Source organism: Puma concolor, chromosome A1 (genome assembly GCF_028749965.1).
Source record: "Puma concolor isolate L17-30 chromosome A1, mPumCon1.1.hap2, whole genome shotgun sequence".
Classification (NCBI taxonomy): domain Eukaryota; kingdom Metazoa; phylum Chordata; class Mammalia; order Carnivora; family Felidae; genus Puma; species Puma concolor.
The window spans coordinates 99,877,725-99,897,819 of NC_141667.1; the positions used below are offsets into that span (position 1 = coordinate 99,877,725).

General features: G+C 40.0%; 1 protein-coding gene across 2 annotated transcripts in view; it reads right to left on the bottom strand.

Moving 5' to 3' along the window:
• IQGAP2 (IQ motif containing GTPase activating protein 2) overlaps positions 1–20,095 on the bottom strand; it is a 295,320-nt gene that overhangs the window by 129,217 nt on the left and 146,008 nt on the right. For both annotated transcript variants that reach the window (XM_025923857.2, XM_086698507.1), the window contains 2 exons: positions 9,824–9,901; positions 6,405–6,481 (listed from right to left, as the gene is read on the bottom strand). In XM_025923857.2, the coding sequence (XP_025779642.2) occupies positions 6,405–6,481; positions 9,824–9,901 (155 nt within the window). The remainder of the gene's footprint in view (positions 1–6,404; positions 6,482–9,823; positions 9,902–20,095) is intronic.

Here is a 20,095-nt window from a genome sequence, read left to right on the forward strand (position 1 = left end):
TGCCCCTCCCCTGCTCACGCTCAACCTCTGTCTCTCAAACTGAATAAATGTTAAAAAAAATTTTTTAAAGTGCCAGGCATAAAATTATTTGTTTTATTATCACTATGATCCTTGTTAAATGTGTCCTTTATTAACAAATGAGTAATAAGCAACCTAATAACAACACATTAATAACTCATCACATCAGTTTCCCCATTTTTGACACTAAGAATCTTTTACTATTTTTCCCTCACTGGCTCCATGTTTGAAATCATTTTTTTCTACAGAACCAAATTATTTTCCCATCTTTGTCACATACATCACTGCCAGTACCCTGTCAAAACCCAGTGTTCTAATATTCAATTAAAAATAAAAAAGATCCCGAGGCAGCCTTACCATAGGGAAATCAGTTCAGTTAACCCAACTAAAAAGTTAAAAATATGTACGCCAGAGACGTAAATTTGGGATCAGTGGTGTTTATGTGCTGTGTTAGGTGACTGCATGATTGGCATGATTCACAGCCTCAAAGAGTTTAGAGTTTAGCAGGACAAAAAGGCAGAGCCATGATACTAATTCAGGATAGGAGGGGGAAAGTGTGGGGGGAGGATTCTGAACAAGAAGTGATCTGAAAGCTACGTGAGGTGTAATCGTCCTCATCTTCATCCCACATATTGCCATCTCCGCACATCCCTTCTGAGAACACAGAATTAGAGCCTGCCCTTTGGGTTAAGGAACAATTTCTAGGAAGCCTATTGATAAATGCAAGCATGTTGTCTATCAGATATGCAATTGATCTGGTATGAGCCATCAACTGTTTTTTTTTTTAAAAGGTCAAGGGTCCTTCAGGTATAGAGTATAAGACAGGCAAAGTTCTACATTAACCCCTGAGGACCAGACACAACATCAACCTGGTAAGCAAGGCAGCCGCCGGGCTGTGGAAAGGCTGCAGAGGAGCCCTACTTCACTAAGCGGTCAGGACACTCGGGACAACTGCTTCATCAGAAGCGGGGTTGCCACAGCCATTCTCACAAATGTGTGCTGCTTTGGCATCATCACTGCATGTGAAAACATGACCGCTGGGACAGTCATGACATCATCACAGCAGGAGCATTAACCATGACATAGAGGGGAGGTGGGCAGATCTTTCTTTAGCTTATTGTTGTCAGGGTCTTAACGGCCCAGGAAACTTTATACAGGAAGAAAAGCAGAATCCAGAATCCTAATTTATCAAATGAGAAAAATCATTATGAACAGATGGCTTGCAAGGGATTCCTTGGAGGGTAGTTGATTTCAGGTCATAAAGCAGAAATAATCATGATAGCACTGGAACATCCTGTTGTAACCACAAAGCAAGGATATTTCCAAAAATGTCAGGGGCAGGGCTACAAGGATAAAGGGGCTGGCCCCAAAGAGTTTCCACTGACCAAGGTGAAATCAGTGTGGTCCATCAAAATAGAACCTATAGGGGCGCCTGGGTGGCTCAGTCAGTTAAGCATCTGATGTTGGCTCAGGTCATGATCTTATGATTTGTGGGTTTGAGCACCGCGTTGGGGTTTGTGCTGACAGCATGAAGCCTGCTTGGGATTCCTTGTCTCTCTGCTCCTCCCCCACTTGCATTCTCTCTCTCAAAATAAATAAATAAACTTAAAAAAAATTAAGATACTAACCTAGTTAAGTCTGTGAAAGGCCAGGAGTTCAAAACAACAATCAAAAAAGAATGGTACAAATTGTACGAAAGCAAATTGCAATACAAATTGATAAAGTAAGACATGCATAATTATGTGCATTGATTTCAGCAAGGTGGGAAGTGTTATTAAAATACAAGTGTTATTAAAATACAAGTGTTATTAAAATACATATGTCTACAGGGTAGAGATATGTACTTGTTTTTACATTATTTACATTATACTTACACTGCAAGAAGAGAAACCAAGAACTCTAAGCCAGAGTGTGGTAGAAAACCAAGAAAGTGACCCACGATAAGAAATGACGGAAGAACACAGTTTGTGACAATAACAGTGAGTGAAAAGAGGGCCTGACAGTGATAGTCACACAATCGTTAAGCAGAGAGAAGATCCAGAAACATGATGTGAGATGATAAATTAGCCAAATGGCCCAAAGAACATTAGGTAGAGTCAACCCTTCATCTCATGGGTGAGAAACTTCTAGAATGCCCAACTAATTTCAAGAAAATGTTCCAAAGGCATACATAAGCTTCTAATAATGTTAACAGATCTGGCCAATACATCATTATGACAGGACAATGGGTTATGTAACATGGCCAAGTGAGACTTAGGTGGTAAATCATTTCTGGGTAAGGGGGGATGGGATAGTGGTGGGGACCAGATTGAAAATAAAAACCTACCTGAAAATGAAAAAAATTTCAGCTTGATACTGAAAATTTAAAAGGTCAGACTGATTTCACCAGTCAGGTTTATCCTGATGCCTGGTAGGCAGGGTCTGACTCACCTCGGGGGGAAGAAGCCAATTGGTACCATGTGCTGCCCGACAAGTGACTGATCAAAATCATATCTGTAACCTGGGGACGTTTGAAGGTGTTCTTTTACTTCTGGTGCCCTTAAAATTATGTCAACTCAGGCTATGGATCAATGTATAATAGTCCTAGGATGAGTCAAAACTAGTGTATAAATAATTACACTAGGGAAACTTACCATGTAGATCTTTCAGAATAGGTTTAAGTGGGGTAAGTCTGTAATAATATACCTGGGTTTTTCATCTGCACTTCAAGTTACTTGACATATTCCAAAAAATCAGTTCTACTAAAATTTTTAAAGTAATTCAATTTTATAACCAGTGTTTACACATTTAACAGTTGTTTAATAAGTTGAGCAATAAACAACACGTAAAAAGTATTCTTCTCCATGCATAAAAGCCCAGATGGTTAAAAAATCATTAGCAGTAACTTGTTACCAAGGCTCTCACTTCTTAAACTGGTTTCTTTTCATTGTAGACTTTCATACATTCCTAGTGAAGCCACAAAGGGGAAATACGCCATGTATACATTTGAAGTGCAATTATGCCAAGAGAGTCACAAACAGTGTTTTTTACTTGGTGGTGTCATAACGGGTACTCTGTTTTTTTTCCTTTAAGCTTATGTATTTATTTTGAGAGACAGAGTGAGTGGGGGAGGGGCAGAGGGGGGGGGGGTTGGGAAGAGAATCCCAAGCAGGCTCCACCCTGTCCGTAAAGAGCCCCATACGGGGCCACGAACCATGAGATCATGACCTGAGCCGAAATCAAGAGTCAGATACTCAACCGATTCACCCTGACGCCCTGATAATGGGTACTTAAAGCTAGTTTTCCTTTGATATTTTTTTCTGAGTTTTCTGACTGTTCCCAAGATGAGAATTTAAATTTTCTATTTTAAATAAGACAAAAGATAACAAACATTTCTTTGAAAAAAGAATGAGGTCACCTATCACAGAGGTGAGGATTTCCTCTGGGGCTGCTGTGCTGTCATTCACTGTCCCGTCAGCTTGATAACACCAAGCAGACAAAGGGAGCAATGAGCTGCAGCAAGCAAGACCCTGGTCAGAAATACGAGTAAAAAGGTGAGGACCAGGCAGGAAAAGAGGAAAGCAGACACAAACAGGAAGCAAAGGCAAAACCCCAGAGGATCTTAATGCAGTTTAAGCCCACATCAAGAAGACAGGAAACAAAAGACATGTCGGCAGGGCTGAGAGAGAACTTTGCAGATCACACCAGGCCCAATGGGCTGAGGCAGCGGGATGGTAGTGCCTGGGTACCCAGGGGATCTTTCCACCTGGCTCCTGATCTATATACTCAGAACCTCTGACCTGCCTAATTTCCTGTCCAGTAATGACGATTCAGTACACTAGGAATGTTGCTGTATCCCCAGCCAGGATATAATGGCTGGATATGTATTTGTTCATTTCCAGCATCACTTCTAATTATCTAGTGAGAGCAAACCCATTGTACTTATTCAAGAGCTCTGCTACCTGGTTTCCAAACGTGTCTTGCCCAACAGAGCAGAATATTGGCCTCATTTGAGTGACTGTACCCTAAACCAATGAGAAAAAATGTTTTGATAAAAAAAAACAAACAGTAGACTAGGGGTGCCTGGGTGGCTCAGTTAGTTGAGCATTTGAAAAAACTGTAGACTAAAAAATAAAAAAACAAGAAAAAAAAAAGGAAAGAAAACAACTTTGGATATATGCCAAGAAGTAGCCGTACAGTAAGTTTACGACAGAGAAAAGTGAATAGCATTCTCCCAGGGAATGCTATTTATTGGGCAAACATTAAAGATCCTATTTAAGGTCAGATCTGGTGATTGACAGGCTTATTAGGAATCTGCTGAGAATGAGTTAACAGTAATGGAAACTTCCATGATAAGTAACTGCCTGAATGAGAAAATAATCCTAGAAGCTATACCAACATCTGCATACAAATGGCAAGAATAAGAAGGTGCCTTTTCTTTATTTACCAAGCTGTTGAAGCCACTGTTAAAACTATCACAAACACATTCGTAAATCTCAGGGTAGTTCTACATAATTTCTGTGGAAGAACAGTGACATCACTAGGAAGGAACTTAGCACACCATTTCTTCATAAGCAGCTTAACATTAACACCCCAGGGGTCCACCTCAAGAAATCAATTTAAATTTGTCCAAGATACTCCAAGAGCATGCCACAGATTTGGAGATTAGCACTATGATGCGTGGATATGATAATGACATTAACTAATGGTAGCTAGCTTTCATAGCTCACAAAATCATTCTAAACTATGAAAAATATTTGACAAGGAATGTTGGGCAACACATCTGAAATTATTCCTCACAATAAGCACTTGTGCACAAAAAGCTTTTAGAAACACGGCTGGCATAATGATATACTAGCCACACAAGAGGAGGCAGGCAGAGAATTGTTTTTTCCTCCCCTGATTCTAAATTACAAGAATAAAAAGAAATTACAGAAAAGGCACCTAACATTTGGTCTATATTTGTGGCAGCTGTCATCTTCCAAAGAAATCTTGCAAGTACTGATCAGGGGGGAAAAGTCAAATTATATGACATAATCAAAATTCTTTTCTAGTAGGCCAGGAGTGCAATGACTTATTGTAGAAACCTTTTCCTTTGGAGAGGAAAAGAGCCAGGAAGAAGTTAATATAAACCTCTATGCAGAAGACTCTGCCAGGAAAATGACTTGTAGTGATAGAAACACAAGGCAGATGTTCTAAAAGAAATTTAAAATTTAATTAGACATGAAGTCTTCCAGCCATTACCTGTGTGTATGCAAGACAACAGCCACAAAGTGGGTTTTTAGAATCGTCTTTGTTACCATCTAAAGATAACATTTCTTCCAGGCCAATAAGATAAAAAATGATCCGTGAGCTAGCAGAATTTAAGCAATTCCAAAAATAAGGTAAAACAATTGCTTTAAAATAATGAATGTATCTTGATTTGATGCATTTGTATCAACTCCTATGCTGCTTCTTTATCCTTATGGTGCAAGTTCTATTGAGCAAAGGTCAAAAGAAACTATCTTTATATTGGACTTTACCAGCCTATGGTAAGAATTGAAGCTAAATGATAATTTAAGAGTACCAAAATTGTAATGACCATTAAAGCTGCTCATTTGATGTATTTTGGCTATATTTGTAAAGTAGACCATAACTCAAGAATGTGGTAACATATTATGAGATTCCCTATAAGTTTCAACTTAAATTTTCTCAGTATACTTATAGGTCTTTAATTCATTTTCTGGTTTTCTATTTTGGATTAGATTTTTAAAATTAGAAAAAGTATTTTTCAAGTTCAAGGACTGTATTTTTGTGCCAATTTAAAATATTTTGTGCTGGGGGGCGCCTGGGTGGCGCAGTCGGTTAAGCGTCCGACTTCAGCCAGGTCACGATCTCACGGTCCGTGAGTTCGAGCCCCGCGTCAGGCTCTGGGCTGATGGCTCGGAGCCTGGAGCCTGTTTCCGATTCTGTGTCTCCCTCTCTCTCTGCCCCTCCCCCGTTCATGCTCTGTCTCTGTCTGTCCCATAAATAAATAAAAACGTTGAAAAAAAAAAATTAAAATATTTTGTGCTGGGGCACCTGGGTGGCTCAGTGGGTTAAGTGTCTAACTCTTGGTTTCAGCTCAGGTCATAATCTCAGTTGGTGAGTTTGAGCCCCACACTAGGCTCTGTGCTGGCAGTGGGGAGCCTGCTTGGGATTCTGTCTCCTCTATCTCTGACCTTCCCCCAATGGCGTTGTCTCTCTGTCTCAAAATAAATAAGTAAACTTAAAAAAATAAAATAAAAATTTTTGTGCCAAATTCACAACTCAATCCAATTAAAAAATTCTTCAGATTATTTTACTTAAATAAGATCCCTCTTCTAAAATAGAAATCCCAGTTCCATTTAAATCTACTTCCTAGACTTCTAGCTGTATTTTTTCCTCACCTCAATGCATGAATGCAATATATCATTCTTGGTATGTTTTTCCGGTCATAAACATCTGTTGTTTCTGGATAAAATATCTGGAAAATAAAAGAAACAATGTGTTCATTATGTTTTGCTTTTCATAGTTATTTTAAATCTCTCAAATGATGCTTTGATTGTCCTCTCTGTACTGCATTTACTTAAATTTAGAGTAACCTCTCAAATGTTGGTTCCTCTCACTCTACAGGCAAACCCAGCGCTCCACCTGGTCTCCCGTCTGGCAGTACGCCCCCTAGTGGGCTCAGGAGAGTGAGGGGTTCTCAGGTGGCCACTCCAAGAAGGCTGCGCCCACAGGGCTAGGTGGGCAGCTTCAGCCCACGAGGAATGGGCTGATTCAGACTCTGCTTTCTGTAGCAGCGTCATTCTGGTGAGGGACCAGAGGTACCCTAGCCTAAGAAGGGTATCCATCTTACAGCATTTTATTATAACACTAAAAACCTAGCTACGCAGTTGTGTAAACAAATATGCACACACACAATACGCACTGATATTTTTTTCTTCTTGAAGGAATATATTTTACCGGATAGAATCTGGAGAGTATTATCAAGTGTGAAAGAAACATTAGCTATAATCCCACTTTCCAGATTGTTACTACTATTAGCATTTTGGTATATATTCTTCGGTATGGGACTTTTAGTATGTTTCTCTGATTTTTTATGTTTATGTATGCATGTGAAAACAAAACTGTAATACTATTAGCCTATTTTGACACACTTAGTAGAGCCTGACCATTTTCCATCCATTTTGTAAGAACATTCCTTTTAATGGATGTGTATGAACCTTTCATCTTTCTGAACAATAATTTAGCCAGTTCTCCATGGCTGAACTTTTTTTGGCTCCCAATTTGTCCCTATTAAAAGTCACTGCAATGAACATCCCTGAATTTGCTGAACACCTGATTACTTCTTTTGGATACACACCTAAATATGGAAGTACTGAATCGTTAAGTTTCAACACTGAGGCTTTTAATACACATTTACACTACTTTTAAGCTTGAAATGAAAAGCTTGATAAGAAACAGATTTCACAATAGGGCATCAAACTTCTCTGTTCCTAAGCACCAAAAAATGGAGAATTAGGCTGGAGGCTTCTAAGATTAAGATAAGCATACTAGCACTGCTGGCTTTCAGTAAATATTTTAGAAAAGGTGACATAAAAACTAAAATTAAATCATGTATCATATGGTAGCACTAGACATTCAAGTGCAGTTTTCTATGAGACACTGAAAAAAGCTGAGAAATTAAAGAAGCAAAGTTTCCTTGGCCACAAATGTATAGTCACTCAGGGCTTCAAGCAATGGCTGTAGCCTAGGAAATTTCAAAGGTCTTTTCAACTTTCCTTTAACACATTTGCTTTTCAAGCGTTAGCCAGAAGAGAATTCCCCATTCCGAAGAACGTGACCAGGTTGAAAGTTCCACTACGGAAAAAGATCATCACAACTCCCCATTCCCTTTCCTTTAAACAACCTTTTACATTTCTTTATATCTTCTACATAGAAATACATATTTATATAAATACTGTTTCAGCTCTTTTAGAAAACCTTTATGAATTGGTCTTCTTTTGACAGTAAGATGGGATCAGTTTATTTAGCTCACCAGAACATTTTATTCATTACTGTATCCCCAGCACGTAGCATGGTGCTGAGCAGAGAGGAGGCACTCAGTATTGATAAGTGAAGGCATTAATAGGGGTCAAATACATCAGCCAATACACTATTGGACTCTCATACTTACAATGAGAGTATGCAATCACTTCATAAAAATCAGTGTTAAAACAGAATCTGCTACATGGAACTCTTATTTGGCTTAAAATTAAGGAGAACCTGGTCTAACACACACAATTGGAAAAGGTTTAAATCTAATCTATGAAACCTAACAAAATTATCCTAACTTCAATAACGGTGCCTCATACCAAAAATCCGATTTGAATTTCTTTATTAATCTGTTTACCTACCCAGTTAGTACATGCTAAATGACAATCTAGAACTACGAGTTCTGAATTCTAACTGGTGCCCAGAAGGGAACAGCATTTTAGGAGAAGGGAAAGTAATTTGATTAAAAATCAAAGAATACATCAATATTGACTATTCTGAGATAAAATATGCTGAGCTAAAACAGTTATGAGCACAGATATATTGAAAACAGGCATTCATAATTTGCATTAAGGAATCTCTTGTTTTTGTTGTGGTGGGTGTTTTGAATTTAAACCTTGACAAATAATAATAACAAAAACAACACAGGTCTTACATCAGTAACATGTCTCCTTGCCTTCAAGCGGGACCACTCCTACACCATTTCTTTAAAACAGCTATACAGAATAATCAACAGAAAGGGTTGTACTATTGACACATACAAAAACCTGATGGATCTGGAGGGCATTGTGCTTACTGAAAAAGTTGATCTCCAAAGACTACCTACTTATGACTCCATTTTTAACATTCTTAAAATGACCAAACTATAGAGATGGAGAATAGATGAGTGGTTGTCAGGGGACAGAGCTAGGGAAATGAAATGACAAGTCCCACTCCTCCATGGTATCTGTATCTTAATTGTGGTAGTCACACAAATACATTCATGGAAGAAAACAGCATGGAAACACACTCACACCTGAATGCATCTAAAAATGGTGAAAAAGAAGTAAAGTCTGTAGCCTAGTTAACCAATGTGAATTTATTATCTTACTATTGTTACTAGATGTCACCAATGGGGGAAGCTGAACGAAGGATATACACAGATGTACTATTTTTGCAACTTCCTGTGGTTCTATAATTATTTCAAAATAACAAGTTCAAGAAATAACTCGACAATTTCTAACAAATGTAATTATTTCCTCATTTCCTCTACTTGTCTATTTGTCTCTCAGGCTTAAGGGCACCTGCTCTTTCAATCTAAGAAGCTCTGAATATTTGCAGAATTTTATTTGGGACAGCTATTTCAAGAGTCAGGGCTGTAACCTAGTAGCTTTTAACATTTAAAGTGATAATATGATTTATAACAATACTTTCTAAAAATACCTTTATCGCGATAATTTAGAGAGATACAATCTAGACTAAGATAATACATTATATAAAGTACACATGGCAACACAAAAAAGGGAGGTGACTATTTTAAATCAACTATCTACCTGTAAAGCTTGTTCTGACCTTGTTTCATTAATACACAGTTACACCTAGCTGCTCTCAATTTGTATACACACTTAATTCTGAGTTCTTGTCATAGATTACTTTGTATAGGCCTTTCCATATTCCTGTTTAGTCCTCACATTTGTCATGCCTGAGGCAATAAGGCCATCTGCTCCATTAACATACCCCAGTATACCAAGTCCTTTTTCATAATGAGGAGTTTGCAATGACCCCTTTTGGCTTCCCACTTCGGACTTACCTTGGGTAGACCAATAGACTCCATTGCTCGTAACCACTGGACTGTATTATCTGTGTGTCGAAAATGGAGGCCGGATTTCTAATGCAAGGATGGGGAGAGAGGAGAAGAAGGGACCACGTGAAAAGTGAGTCATTTGTAACAACTTTATTTCATTAGCAGGATGTTTTCCAATTGTATTTCTCCTAAAATAGAGTTATTAAATCATAAAGTAACTGGAGACACAATAAAGAAGAGTAGGCTATCTCAGCAACACTGTTTATAATAGACCATTCCAATTTCCACGATTCACATATTTGAGGTAACTCTGAACTAGAATCTCAAAGACCATTTAATGTCTAGCACATGCCTAAAGATGTTTTATGAGACACGTGTGCACAAGCATGCACGCACATATACACACACACGGTGTCAAGATTTTGCCAACCACGGCTGAAAAAACTAGCAACTTCAAGAAAAATGAGATTTGTAGAAGATTAAATGTCTTTTTTCCTGGTTTCTGGTTTTGGCAAAACATTTTTTCCAATCATAAATATGATTTCTGCAGAAAACCTGGAAAACACACAAAAATACAAAGATGAAAACAAAAACCATCCCACAATTCAGAGGTATATTGTAGTATCTCTTCCTCCTATAATTATTTAAAAAATTTTTTAAATGTTTATTTATTTCTGAGAGAGAGAGAGAGAACATGAGCAGGGGAGGGGCAGAGAGAGAGGAAGACACAGAACCTGAAGCAGGCTCTGGGCTCTGAGCTGGCAGCACAGAGCCTAACGCGGGGCTTGAACTTGTGAACTGCGAGATCATGACCTGAGCCGAAGTCAGATGCCCAACCGAGCCACCCAGGTGCCCCTCTTTCTCCTACAATTATTTAAAAAGGTTTATTTATTTGAGAAAGGGAGAGACAGCATGGGCAGGGGAGGGGTAGAGACAGAAAGTGAGAGAGAGAATCCCAAGCAGGCTCCATGCTATCAGCCCAGAGCCTGACGCAGGCTCGATCTCACAAAACGTGAGATCATGACCTGAGCTGAAATTGAGAGTTGGACACTTAAATGACTGAGCCACCCAGGCACCTGTATTCCTCCTATAAGTTAATCCTAACCTTTGCCTTGTGTAAGAAGTAAACCTTCAGTGGAAATGTTTTACAAGAACTTTTTCTACCCACACAATGAGAATAGGCTTTCTAGGTCTTCCGTTTTTCTTTACAATCTTCATCGGCCACCATTTTCTTTTTTTTTTCTGCCCAGTCTATAACTATGGTATCCTTGTCTATATCTAATGAAGTTTTATCAGGTAATGAAATGTTGGGAGCTTTAACACTACCTTGTGTTTTTAATTAGTTAAATGAGTAGCATAATGTTATGTATTTTATTTTCCATTTTAATAACTGTAATTACAGCCAATTTCATCATGTAATATTCAATAGCCGATCATCACATTCACAAAGCCTGGCTCTTCCCATCTTCTGTGACTTTCTACAGTCAAATAATTTATATAACAGAAAGTATTTTTGTTGCTGTTAGACTTTACAAAGCCTAAGTGAAATTAACATTTGATAAATGTTTGTGCCTTTTTAATAGTGGCCATATTGGACTCTGTGTGGCCAGAGATTAGACTCTGGTGTGCCAAGCACTGTATGAAAATTATCTCTAATTTTCCATGAATCACTGAGTTCTACTCCTGAAGCCCAGACTATACTGTATGTCAACTAACTTGAGAATAAAAAAATAAAAAATAAAAAAAATAAAATTATCTCTAATTTTCAAAACACTCTGCAAGGCAATTATCATTTCCCAGTTTTTAGAGATGAGGAAACCTGGACCAAAAAGATGAACTAATTTGCCTAAGATCAAATTAAGTGTGTTGAAATGAGATTCAAGATGAAGTCTCTCTTAATGTGAAAATCTTCCTTTTACTAACATTCCCCAATGTTAGAGCATAGGAACTCATGATGGTGGGATTATTCTCTAGATGGAAAATATCAGCACTTACTATGATATCACTAGAGGCAGGAGAGGCAAAGGGAGAGGGAAGAGGGGTGAGAGGGAAAGAGGGAGGAGGTCGGGGAGAGAGAGGGAGCCTAGAGGGTGAAGGGCCAGGTGGTAGAGTCTGAGGGTGACTTAGCACAAACAACTTTTGCAGAACACAAACAACTGTCAGACACAGCCACTCTGACCATGGAGGGAGGAGATGGGAAAAATCCACAATCATCGCATCAAGATAGAGAAGAGAGGGGCATCTGGGTGGCTCAGTTGGTTGGGCATCTGATTCTTGATTTCGGTTCAAGGTCATGATCCCAGGTCATGGGAGCGAGTTCCGTGTTGGGCCCTGCATGAAACGTGGAGCCTGCTTGAGATTCTATTTTCTCCCACTCTCCCCCACTCGCTTTCACCCTCTAACAACAACAAAAAAGACAGAGAAGAGGGCCCTAGGCACCACAAATTAACTCAATGTCCCACTATTCCAACTAAGAAGGAACGACTGTTTTGATGGATGACAATGTAGTCTTCATTCCATCTTTTCACTTCCTACATAAAAATTACCAAAACACCAACCTGATCCTGCTTCCTGACAACACCTCAAAGGTAACTGGTCCTTGCTTCGCTAAATCCGTATTAGCATCACCAGTACAAGCCCAAATCTACACGAATCCTCTACTTTATCCTCCTCATAGTCCCATAGGTATGCATTCTTTTTCCTTGCCCCAAGTTAAATAAACCTAATTTTATTTGCCCCTTGTTTGAAACTTGGTTTCAGGGGGGAGGGGGTCTTCACCTGGTGGGCTTCAACAATCCAAACCATGAAACAGACACCCCCATCTATTTAGTGGTCTTATTAGCTAGGTAACGTCAGGAAAGTTACAAATCTCTTTGAACCTTGGTTCCTCAGCCATAAGATGGGTATAGTATGCTTCTTTGAGCTGAGGAGATTAAATGAGAATATGCATAAAGCAGTTAGTTGTGAAGTACACCAAAAAGGCAATAAATATCAGTTTATTATAGTTATTATACGCTCTAAGACTAGACTCAAAACTTTTATTCACCTTAAGATCAGAAAAAGGTTTAGTGCTTCATGTAAGGGGCACTGAACGAAAGCGTGCTTATCTTGATCCTATTTCTGCAGTAAATAAAGTGACAGATCTCAAATCCTTTATCCATTTTAAACATCTGAAGAATGCTGACTTCAGAATCCTATGGGTACATATTTAAGAAGCAAAGTTCAGTGAGTAACATGCATTAACATCTTCAAGTTACTATATTTACTTCAGTTAGAACAAAAATGGTCTTCTACACACTTAGGCTCAAAATACTCTTTAAATAAAAATTTTTTAATGTTTTAAATTTATTTTTCAGAGAGAGAGAGAGAGAAAGAGAGAGACAGAGTGTGAGCCAGGGAGAGGCACAGAGAAGAGAGAGACACAGAACCCCAAGCAAGGCTGTTCCAGGCTCTGAACGGTCCAGTGCAGAGCCCGACACGGGGCTTGAACCCACAACTGTGAGATCATGACCTAAGCTGAAGTCGGACACTTAACTGATTAAGCCACCCAGGCACCCCTAGGCTCAACATAATCTTAGTCCATTATAACCACTTTCACCTGTCTACTTTCTTTCACCAATTCTACATACTTCTATCAGACTAGGTGACAGGTCTATAGTCCTATTTAGGAAAGGGTTGTTAGTGTCCCATCTACCTAATTTCTTCCAGATACTGGATCAGAAAGTAAATGCTGATTTTCTACTGCTGAGCTATTTCACCAGCAAATAAGGTTATTGTAGCTTAAATGGAATAGATGAGGAATTATTTAAGTCTTCTTTGGATGGTAACTTCTTACACAAGAGAATCAAAGCACTTTAGAACAAAGAGATTGCTTAAAAGCCAGTAATTATTTTGATTTGCTTATTTTATGGAGAAGTAACTCTCTGTCAGGCACTGTAACAATTACATGGATGATCACATTTTTTTCCTTACAGTATCTGTACAAAGGTTCAGACTATTATTAGTAATACCACTTTAAAGCTGAGGAAACCAAGGCTCACAGAGGCAGAGTTAGTGACGAAGCCAGTCTCTGAAGTACTCTGATTCTACGGCTTACTACTACTAACCACTGTATATGCATTTCCTACCTAAGGCTCACTTCAGTAGTCAACATACTATTATAAGTCTACAGCTATCAGTGCTGTATTTCAACAGATAGTGTTTTCTGTTCTTGAACCTCATCAAGCTCAAGGAATGCCCATCTTTCTCCCCTCCTCTTTCTCTCGTCCATCCTAGCCACCTTGGGAACACCCACTGATCTTTAAAGCACCCAACATGGAAGCCTTGGCCTCTTCGCCGCCCTACCCCTTTAGAACTGGCGCTCTCTCCTTGGTCACATACCACTGGCCGGCCACCCAGACATCCTCTCTTCACTGCCCTCTACCCATTTCTACCACCTTTGCAGGTTGTTTTCCCTCTTGCATCCATTTAATTCTCGTCTGTGCAGGCCACTGTTACCAGTCACTTGGGCTGAATTATCCCCTCATCAGACTGCCTCACCCTCATCCTCCCATTTCTTCTCCACATGGCAGCAGACTCATCTTTTTTTTAATGTTTTATTTTTGAGAGAGAGAGAGAGACAGAGAGAGGGAGCAAGCAAGCAAGCGAGCAAGGGAGGGGCAGAGAGAGAGAGAGAGAGAGAGAGAGAGAGAATCCTAAAGCAGGCTCCAGCTCCGAGCTGTCAGCACAGAGCCGGACATGGGACTCGAACCCACGAACTGTGAGATCATAACCTGAGCCAAAGTCGGACGTTTAGTCAACTGAGCCACCCAGGCGCTGCCAGACTCATCTTTTTAAAGCCATGATGTCTCTGTTTAACATTTCAATGGCTTCCTCTGTAGTAACTTAGGATGAAATCACAGATCTTCCAGCCTGGCTGCGTGATCTGTCTCTGCCTCCATCCTGGCGTCATTTTTCACCACTGTCCCTCACCGCAGCCTTTCAGCCACTCCATTTGTCTAAGTTCTTTTCTTCCTCGAGTCTCTCAAAAACAGGCTCCTTCATCTCTGGACTGTACTCCCCACTCCCCACCCTTAAAGCTGCACATGGATGATTTTCCTCTCATTTTTCCTGCCTTAGAGTAAATAAACATCTCTTCAGAGAAGCTCATCTTCTGTCTGTGGCTACCTGTCAACAACAGTGGCTTTAATTCCTTCCTTCATATACTCATCACAACTCACAATTGTATACTTGCTTATAACTTGTCTCCCCAACCCTAAGTGCCATGAAATCATGTCTGCCTTGCTCACCACGCTGCCTCGTGTGCCCAGAACAGTTCCTGGTACAAGCAGGTATTGTAAGCACCGTACAGATAAATAAGTTCTACCCCGTATGTGGTATGTGTTTCTATCATAGTACTTTATCTTCTTTCCCTGTAACTTCATTAAAATGTGTTATATTGTTTGTCTGCCATTGGAGCAGTGGTTCTCAAAGCTAGGTAGTACATAAGCATCACCTGGGATAATTATTAAGCGTGTAGCTTCCTGGGTCCCTGGCCAAGAGACTCTGCCTGCCTCAGTAGTCTCTGGTGGGCCCAGGAGGCCACATTTTTACACACAGGCATCAAGTGACCCTACAGGAAGTCTGAGCATCATACTTGACGGAAGAGTATCAGACTCCAACACCTCCAGTATCAAAGCACAGAAGGAATGGAGTCCTTAGGCTTATTTGAAACTACTTTCTCTTTTCTTTTCTTTTCTTTTTTCTTTTCTTTTTACTAAACAGCTCTTTCCCTTGCACCTACTATCCTACTATGGGCTACAGTCTACTCTGTTCACTGAGGACACTGCCGGACAACATACATCGTTCCTGCCTTCATGATAAAGGTCATCATTAAGGTACACCATGCTGCAACGAAGAGAGACAGTGTCAGGGGCCAGAGCACACACGGCATGGTCACATTACTGCGACCTGGAGTCAGAGGTAGGGGTGGCCAGGGAAAGGGCACTCATCATTAGAAGGTTTAACTCTACTACCTAGGTCACCTTTGTAACCTTAATGAGGGGCCAGGGTTGTACATAAGCTGGCGAACAAAGAGGATGGGATGGCAATCAGAGTTCTGATCGGCTCAACTCAGAGCCATCATTGCCCAAACTGAGGCCTTCAGAGTTCAGGGACAGAGCCTGTGCCTCGAGACACAGCGCCTAATGGGCAGATGGTATTTTATGGCTGCAGTCTAAGCAGACGCTGCAGTGAGAGCCCACACTCACTGAACTCATGGTTTCCAGAAGGCTGATCAAAGGGGTGGGCCTGTGTTAACCTGAGTTCCCTTGTGTCTCAGTCCCATGACTGGGTGCTCCTTGCCAAGGGCTTTAGTCCTACAGAACCCAAGAACAGGAAGTCTCCTGTTCACGAATATCTGACTCCTTTCAATTTTGTAAAATGAAGGAAATGGCCTTAACGTTTTATGATTATGTGGTAAATCACTAGAAGTTTCTTTTCAAAGACATCAGGCGTTCTCAGAGATTTAATAAAAGGGGGGAAAAGGTGGGGGAGCACCTGGGTGACTCAGTTGGTTAAGCGTCTGACTTTGGCTCAGGTTATGTTCTCACGGTTCATAGATTCGAGCTCTGCATCAGACTCTGTGCTGATAGTGCAGAGCCTGCTTCGGACCCTGTGTCTCCCTCTCTTCCTGCCCCCTGCCCGGCTTGTGCTCTCTCTCTCAAAAATAAACAAACATTAAAAAGAAAAAAAAACTAAAAAAGAAAAAGGAAAAAAAAAAGCCTCCTTTCTCCGGTGAATCAACATGAAGGGTAGTCTCCACTGGTCCTGTACTTTTTTCCCCACATCACAGCTGGCACCAACCTGCTCCCTGCCCCCCCGATGCTAGTTCCCTTCTCTCTGCCCCTCTCCTAGTATCATCCCTTCTTCTGTGTATCTGTTTTCCAGGGCCCGATGGGCAGGAGTTGCAAACACAATACTTCCATCTCTCTTAAGGTTTTGTTCAGGAATGTCATCACCTGCCTGTGCTCCACAGGTATTTCATTTTGTAACAAGAGACTGGAAGTACTTCCCCTGTCCCAAAGAGAAGTGCTATTCATTCAAATAGTAGGCTCTCTGATGCCAGGAGGAAAAAGCACCTGTGTGAGTTGCCTTGAGAGGTTCCACAGTTAGGCTGTGGACAAAGTTGTATTCAAAGGTGTATGGTGTGCCAAGAGGAGAAACGAATTAGCCCAGCCTCTGTTCTGAGGCTCCACGGAAGATCTTGCTGGCCTGATTCTCACCACTCCCAATGTCAAAACAAAATACCCACAATTCCCTTTCAGGACAGGCTAGAGCCAAGCCCAACCTACTACTCTTTAACTCTGTCATCAAATCTACACAACTGTTAGTAGAAATAGGCCTAGGGCTTGGTAATAATCCTTCTAGAAGCAATGAAGAAAAAGACGAATCGTGCTGCAAAATGTGGACAAACGTTAATTTATTTTGTTGTGTGGGGATACAAATATTTTTTTCTGTTCTTTTTGGAACTAAAATAAGTTTGTTTTTTTTTTTTTTAATTTTTTTTTCAACGTTTATTTATTTTTGGGACAGAGAGAGACAGAGCATGAATGGGGGAGGGGCAGAGAGAGAGGGAGACACAGAATCGGAAACAGGCTCCAGGCTCTGAGCCATCAGCCCAGAGCCTGACGCGGGGCTCGAACTCACGGACCGCGAGATCGTGACCTGGCTGAAGTCGGACGCTTAACCGACTGCGCCACCCAGGCACCCCAAATAAGTATTTTTCAAAATTAAAAAACAGTAACTTTGCCTGACTAAATCAATGATTCAGTAAAGTCTTGTGAAAGGCTAGCATAATAAGTTAAACGCTGGGGTAAAACACATGACTTGATAAAGTCAAAAGTACTTTAACAAACACAAACATTTTTTTTCCTAACATTATCCAAGGCAGAAGCTTCTGCTCAGTTATCTTTTAGACTAGAATATGAAAACAAACACAGAAGATTTCTCAATTCCTCTTCTCTGGTTAGCCCAAATAGTAACTCAAACATTTGCTCTGAATTAAATACACATATTTTATCTATCTATGTATCTATGTATCTGTCTATTATAATTTATTGCTAGGTTAGCTAACATACAGGGTATATAGTGTATTCTTGGCTTCAGGAGTGGATTCCCATGATTCATCGCTTACAAACAACACCCAGTGCTCGTCCCAAGGGCCCTCCTCAATGCCCATCACCCATTTTCCCTGCACCCCAAGGCCCCCACAGCCATCAGTCCTCAGTTTGTTCTCTGTATTTAAGAGTCTTTTATAGTTTGCCTCCTCTCTATTCGCAACTATTTTTTCCCTAAATATACACTTTTAAAAAATAAATCTTGTTTCAATAACAACTGAAGGGTAGTGTGAATCATTCAATTAATGGGAAAGCATTCCATTTTCAACTAAGTGTTGTCCCTGCAATTTTAAGACAAGGCACTTTTAAAGATACTAGAGAATCTGCAGCTAAAAAAAAAAAAAAAACAATACAAAGATCTAAATAGGGTTGACCCTTGAACAACACAGGTTCGAACTGCGTGGGTCCCACTTATATGCAGATTTTTTATTAATAAATGTACAGTACTATAAATATATTTTCTCTTCCTTATGATTTTTTTTTTTTAATTTTTTTTTTTTCAACGTTTATTTTTGGGACAGAGAGAGACAGAGCATGAACGGGGGAGGGGCAGAGGGAGAGGGAGACACAGAATCGGAAACAGGCTCCAGGCTCCGAGCCATCAGCCCAGAGCCTGACGCGGGGCTCAAACTCACGGACCGCGAGATCGTGACCTGGCTGAAGTCGGACGCTTAACCGACTGCGCCACCCAGGCGCCCCTTCCTTATGATTTTCTTGATAACATTTTCTTTACCTTATTTTGTTATAAGAATACAGTATATAATACACATGACATACAAAATACATGTTCATCAACTTATTGGTAAAGGTTTCTAGTCAACAGGAGGCTATTAGTTAAATTTTCGGAGAGACAAAGGTAAATAGAAAAATTAAATGAGTACTGTTTTCTAAATCCCTTCTTAGACACTTTGCAGAAACTCATTTAAATTTTCTGTAAGTAATGTCAATATAGAGTATTATGGTCTTTGATTAACAGAGTCAAAAGGTGAGGTTCTGTAAAGTTGAACAGCTCACTCTCTTTCAGGAAAAAGCATTTTAAGGCACATCTGATTATAATGCTCCACCTCTTCCAACAAATCCTGGAATCGGAACTGATAATCAAACGCAACCGAGTGAATAAGCAGACAACCCAAGCAGATGGACACCTTCCCCTGTAAGATTAAAGAAGATCTCCCCAATCCCTCTTCAGTTCCCATATTCCCTTTTTTCCCACAGAGGCAGGATTGTAGTTGGAAGGATGTAAATTAAGAGTGTCGGTTAAGGTTACTTTCTGAAAATAAATGACCATAAAATAAATGACACATACACACATAAGTTATATTCGGATTCTGACTGCATTGGGAGGGGCGTCCCTAACACCCTCTTTGGTCAGGGGTCAGTTGTACAACAGATTAAGAAAATAAAGAATTGCATTTCAAAGCAGCTTTGGAAATCCTGGCCCAAAGTGCACAAGAAATCACTTACTCCAGGAGAGAATACCACACACTTAAAAACTCCTTTTTGAAGACACATTTAATGAAGGAATCATTCACGTTGGTGTTTGCCTTTTTCTCCTTCATTTCTTAATGGAAAATGTCAAACATAATGTTGATGAAACAGAGTTAATGAACTCCTATGTACCCATCATTCAACCTCAACAATAATGAACTTATGGCCAGTCTTGAATCTCTTTCCATCCTCCTCCTGATTACTGTCGAGCAAATCCTAAATATATCACACTGTCTGTAAATATTTAGACATGTGTCTCTAAAATGTCATTTTTAAAATTAAGACTATTGTTTATTTTGGTTTTGTCTTCTCCCCCGTGTACACTCCCAAATTAGCCATGAAATAATTAAAATTGGTTGCCTACAAAAAAATTAGTCTTATTTTGTTTTAAGCATTAAATGGAACAGAATTCCTACTTGACTACTCAAAATTATTATTCATTGGATCACATTGGCCCTAACTCTTTGGGGCCACAAGTTCAAGTCCCAGCTGGGTACTTTACTCCTTGATGAGAACAAGGGAGCTAATAAACTGAGTTGGTGGCAGAAAAAACAGGGTAGAGTGCCCTCACTTTTACATTTACTGGTGCTAATAAAAATGACCTCCATGAAGGAAGAATGGGGCGGGGAGTCTG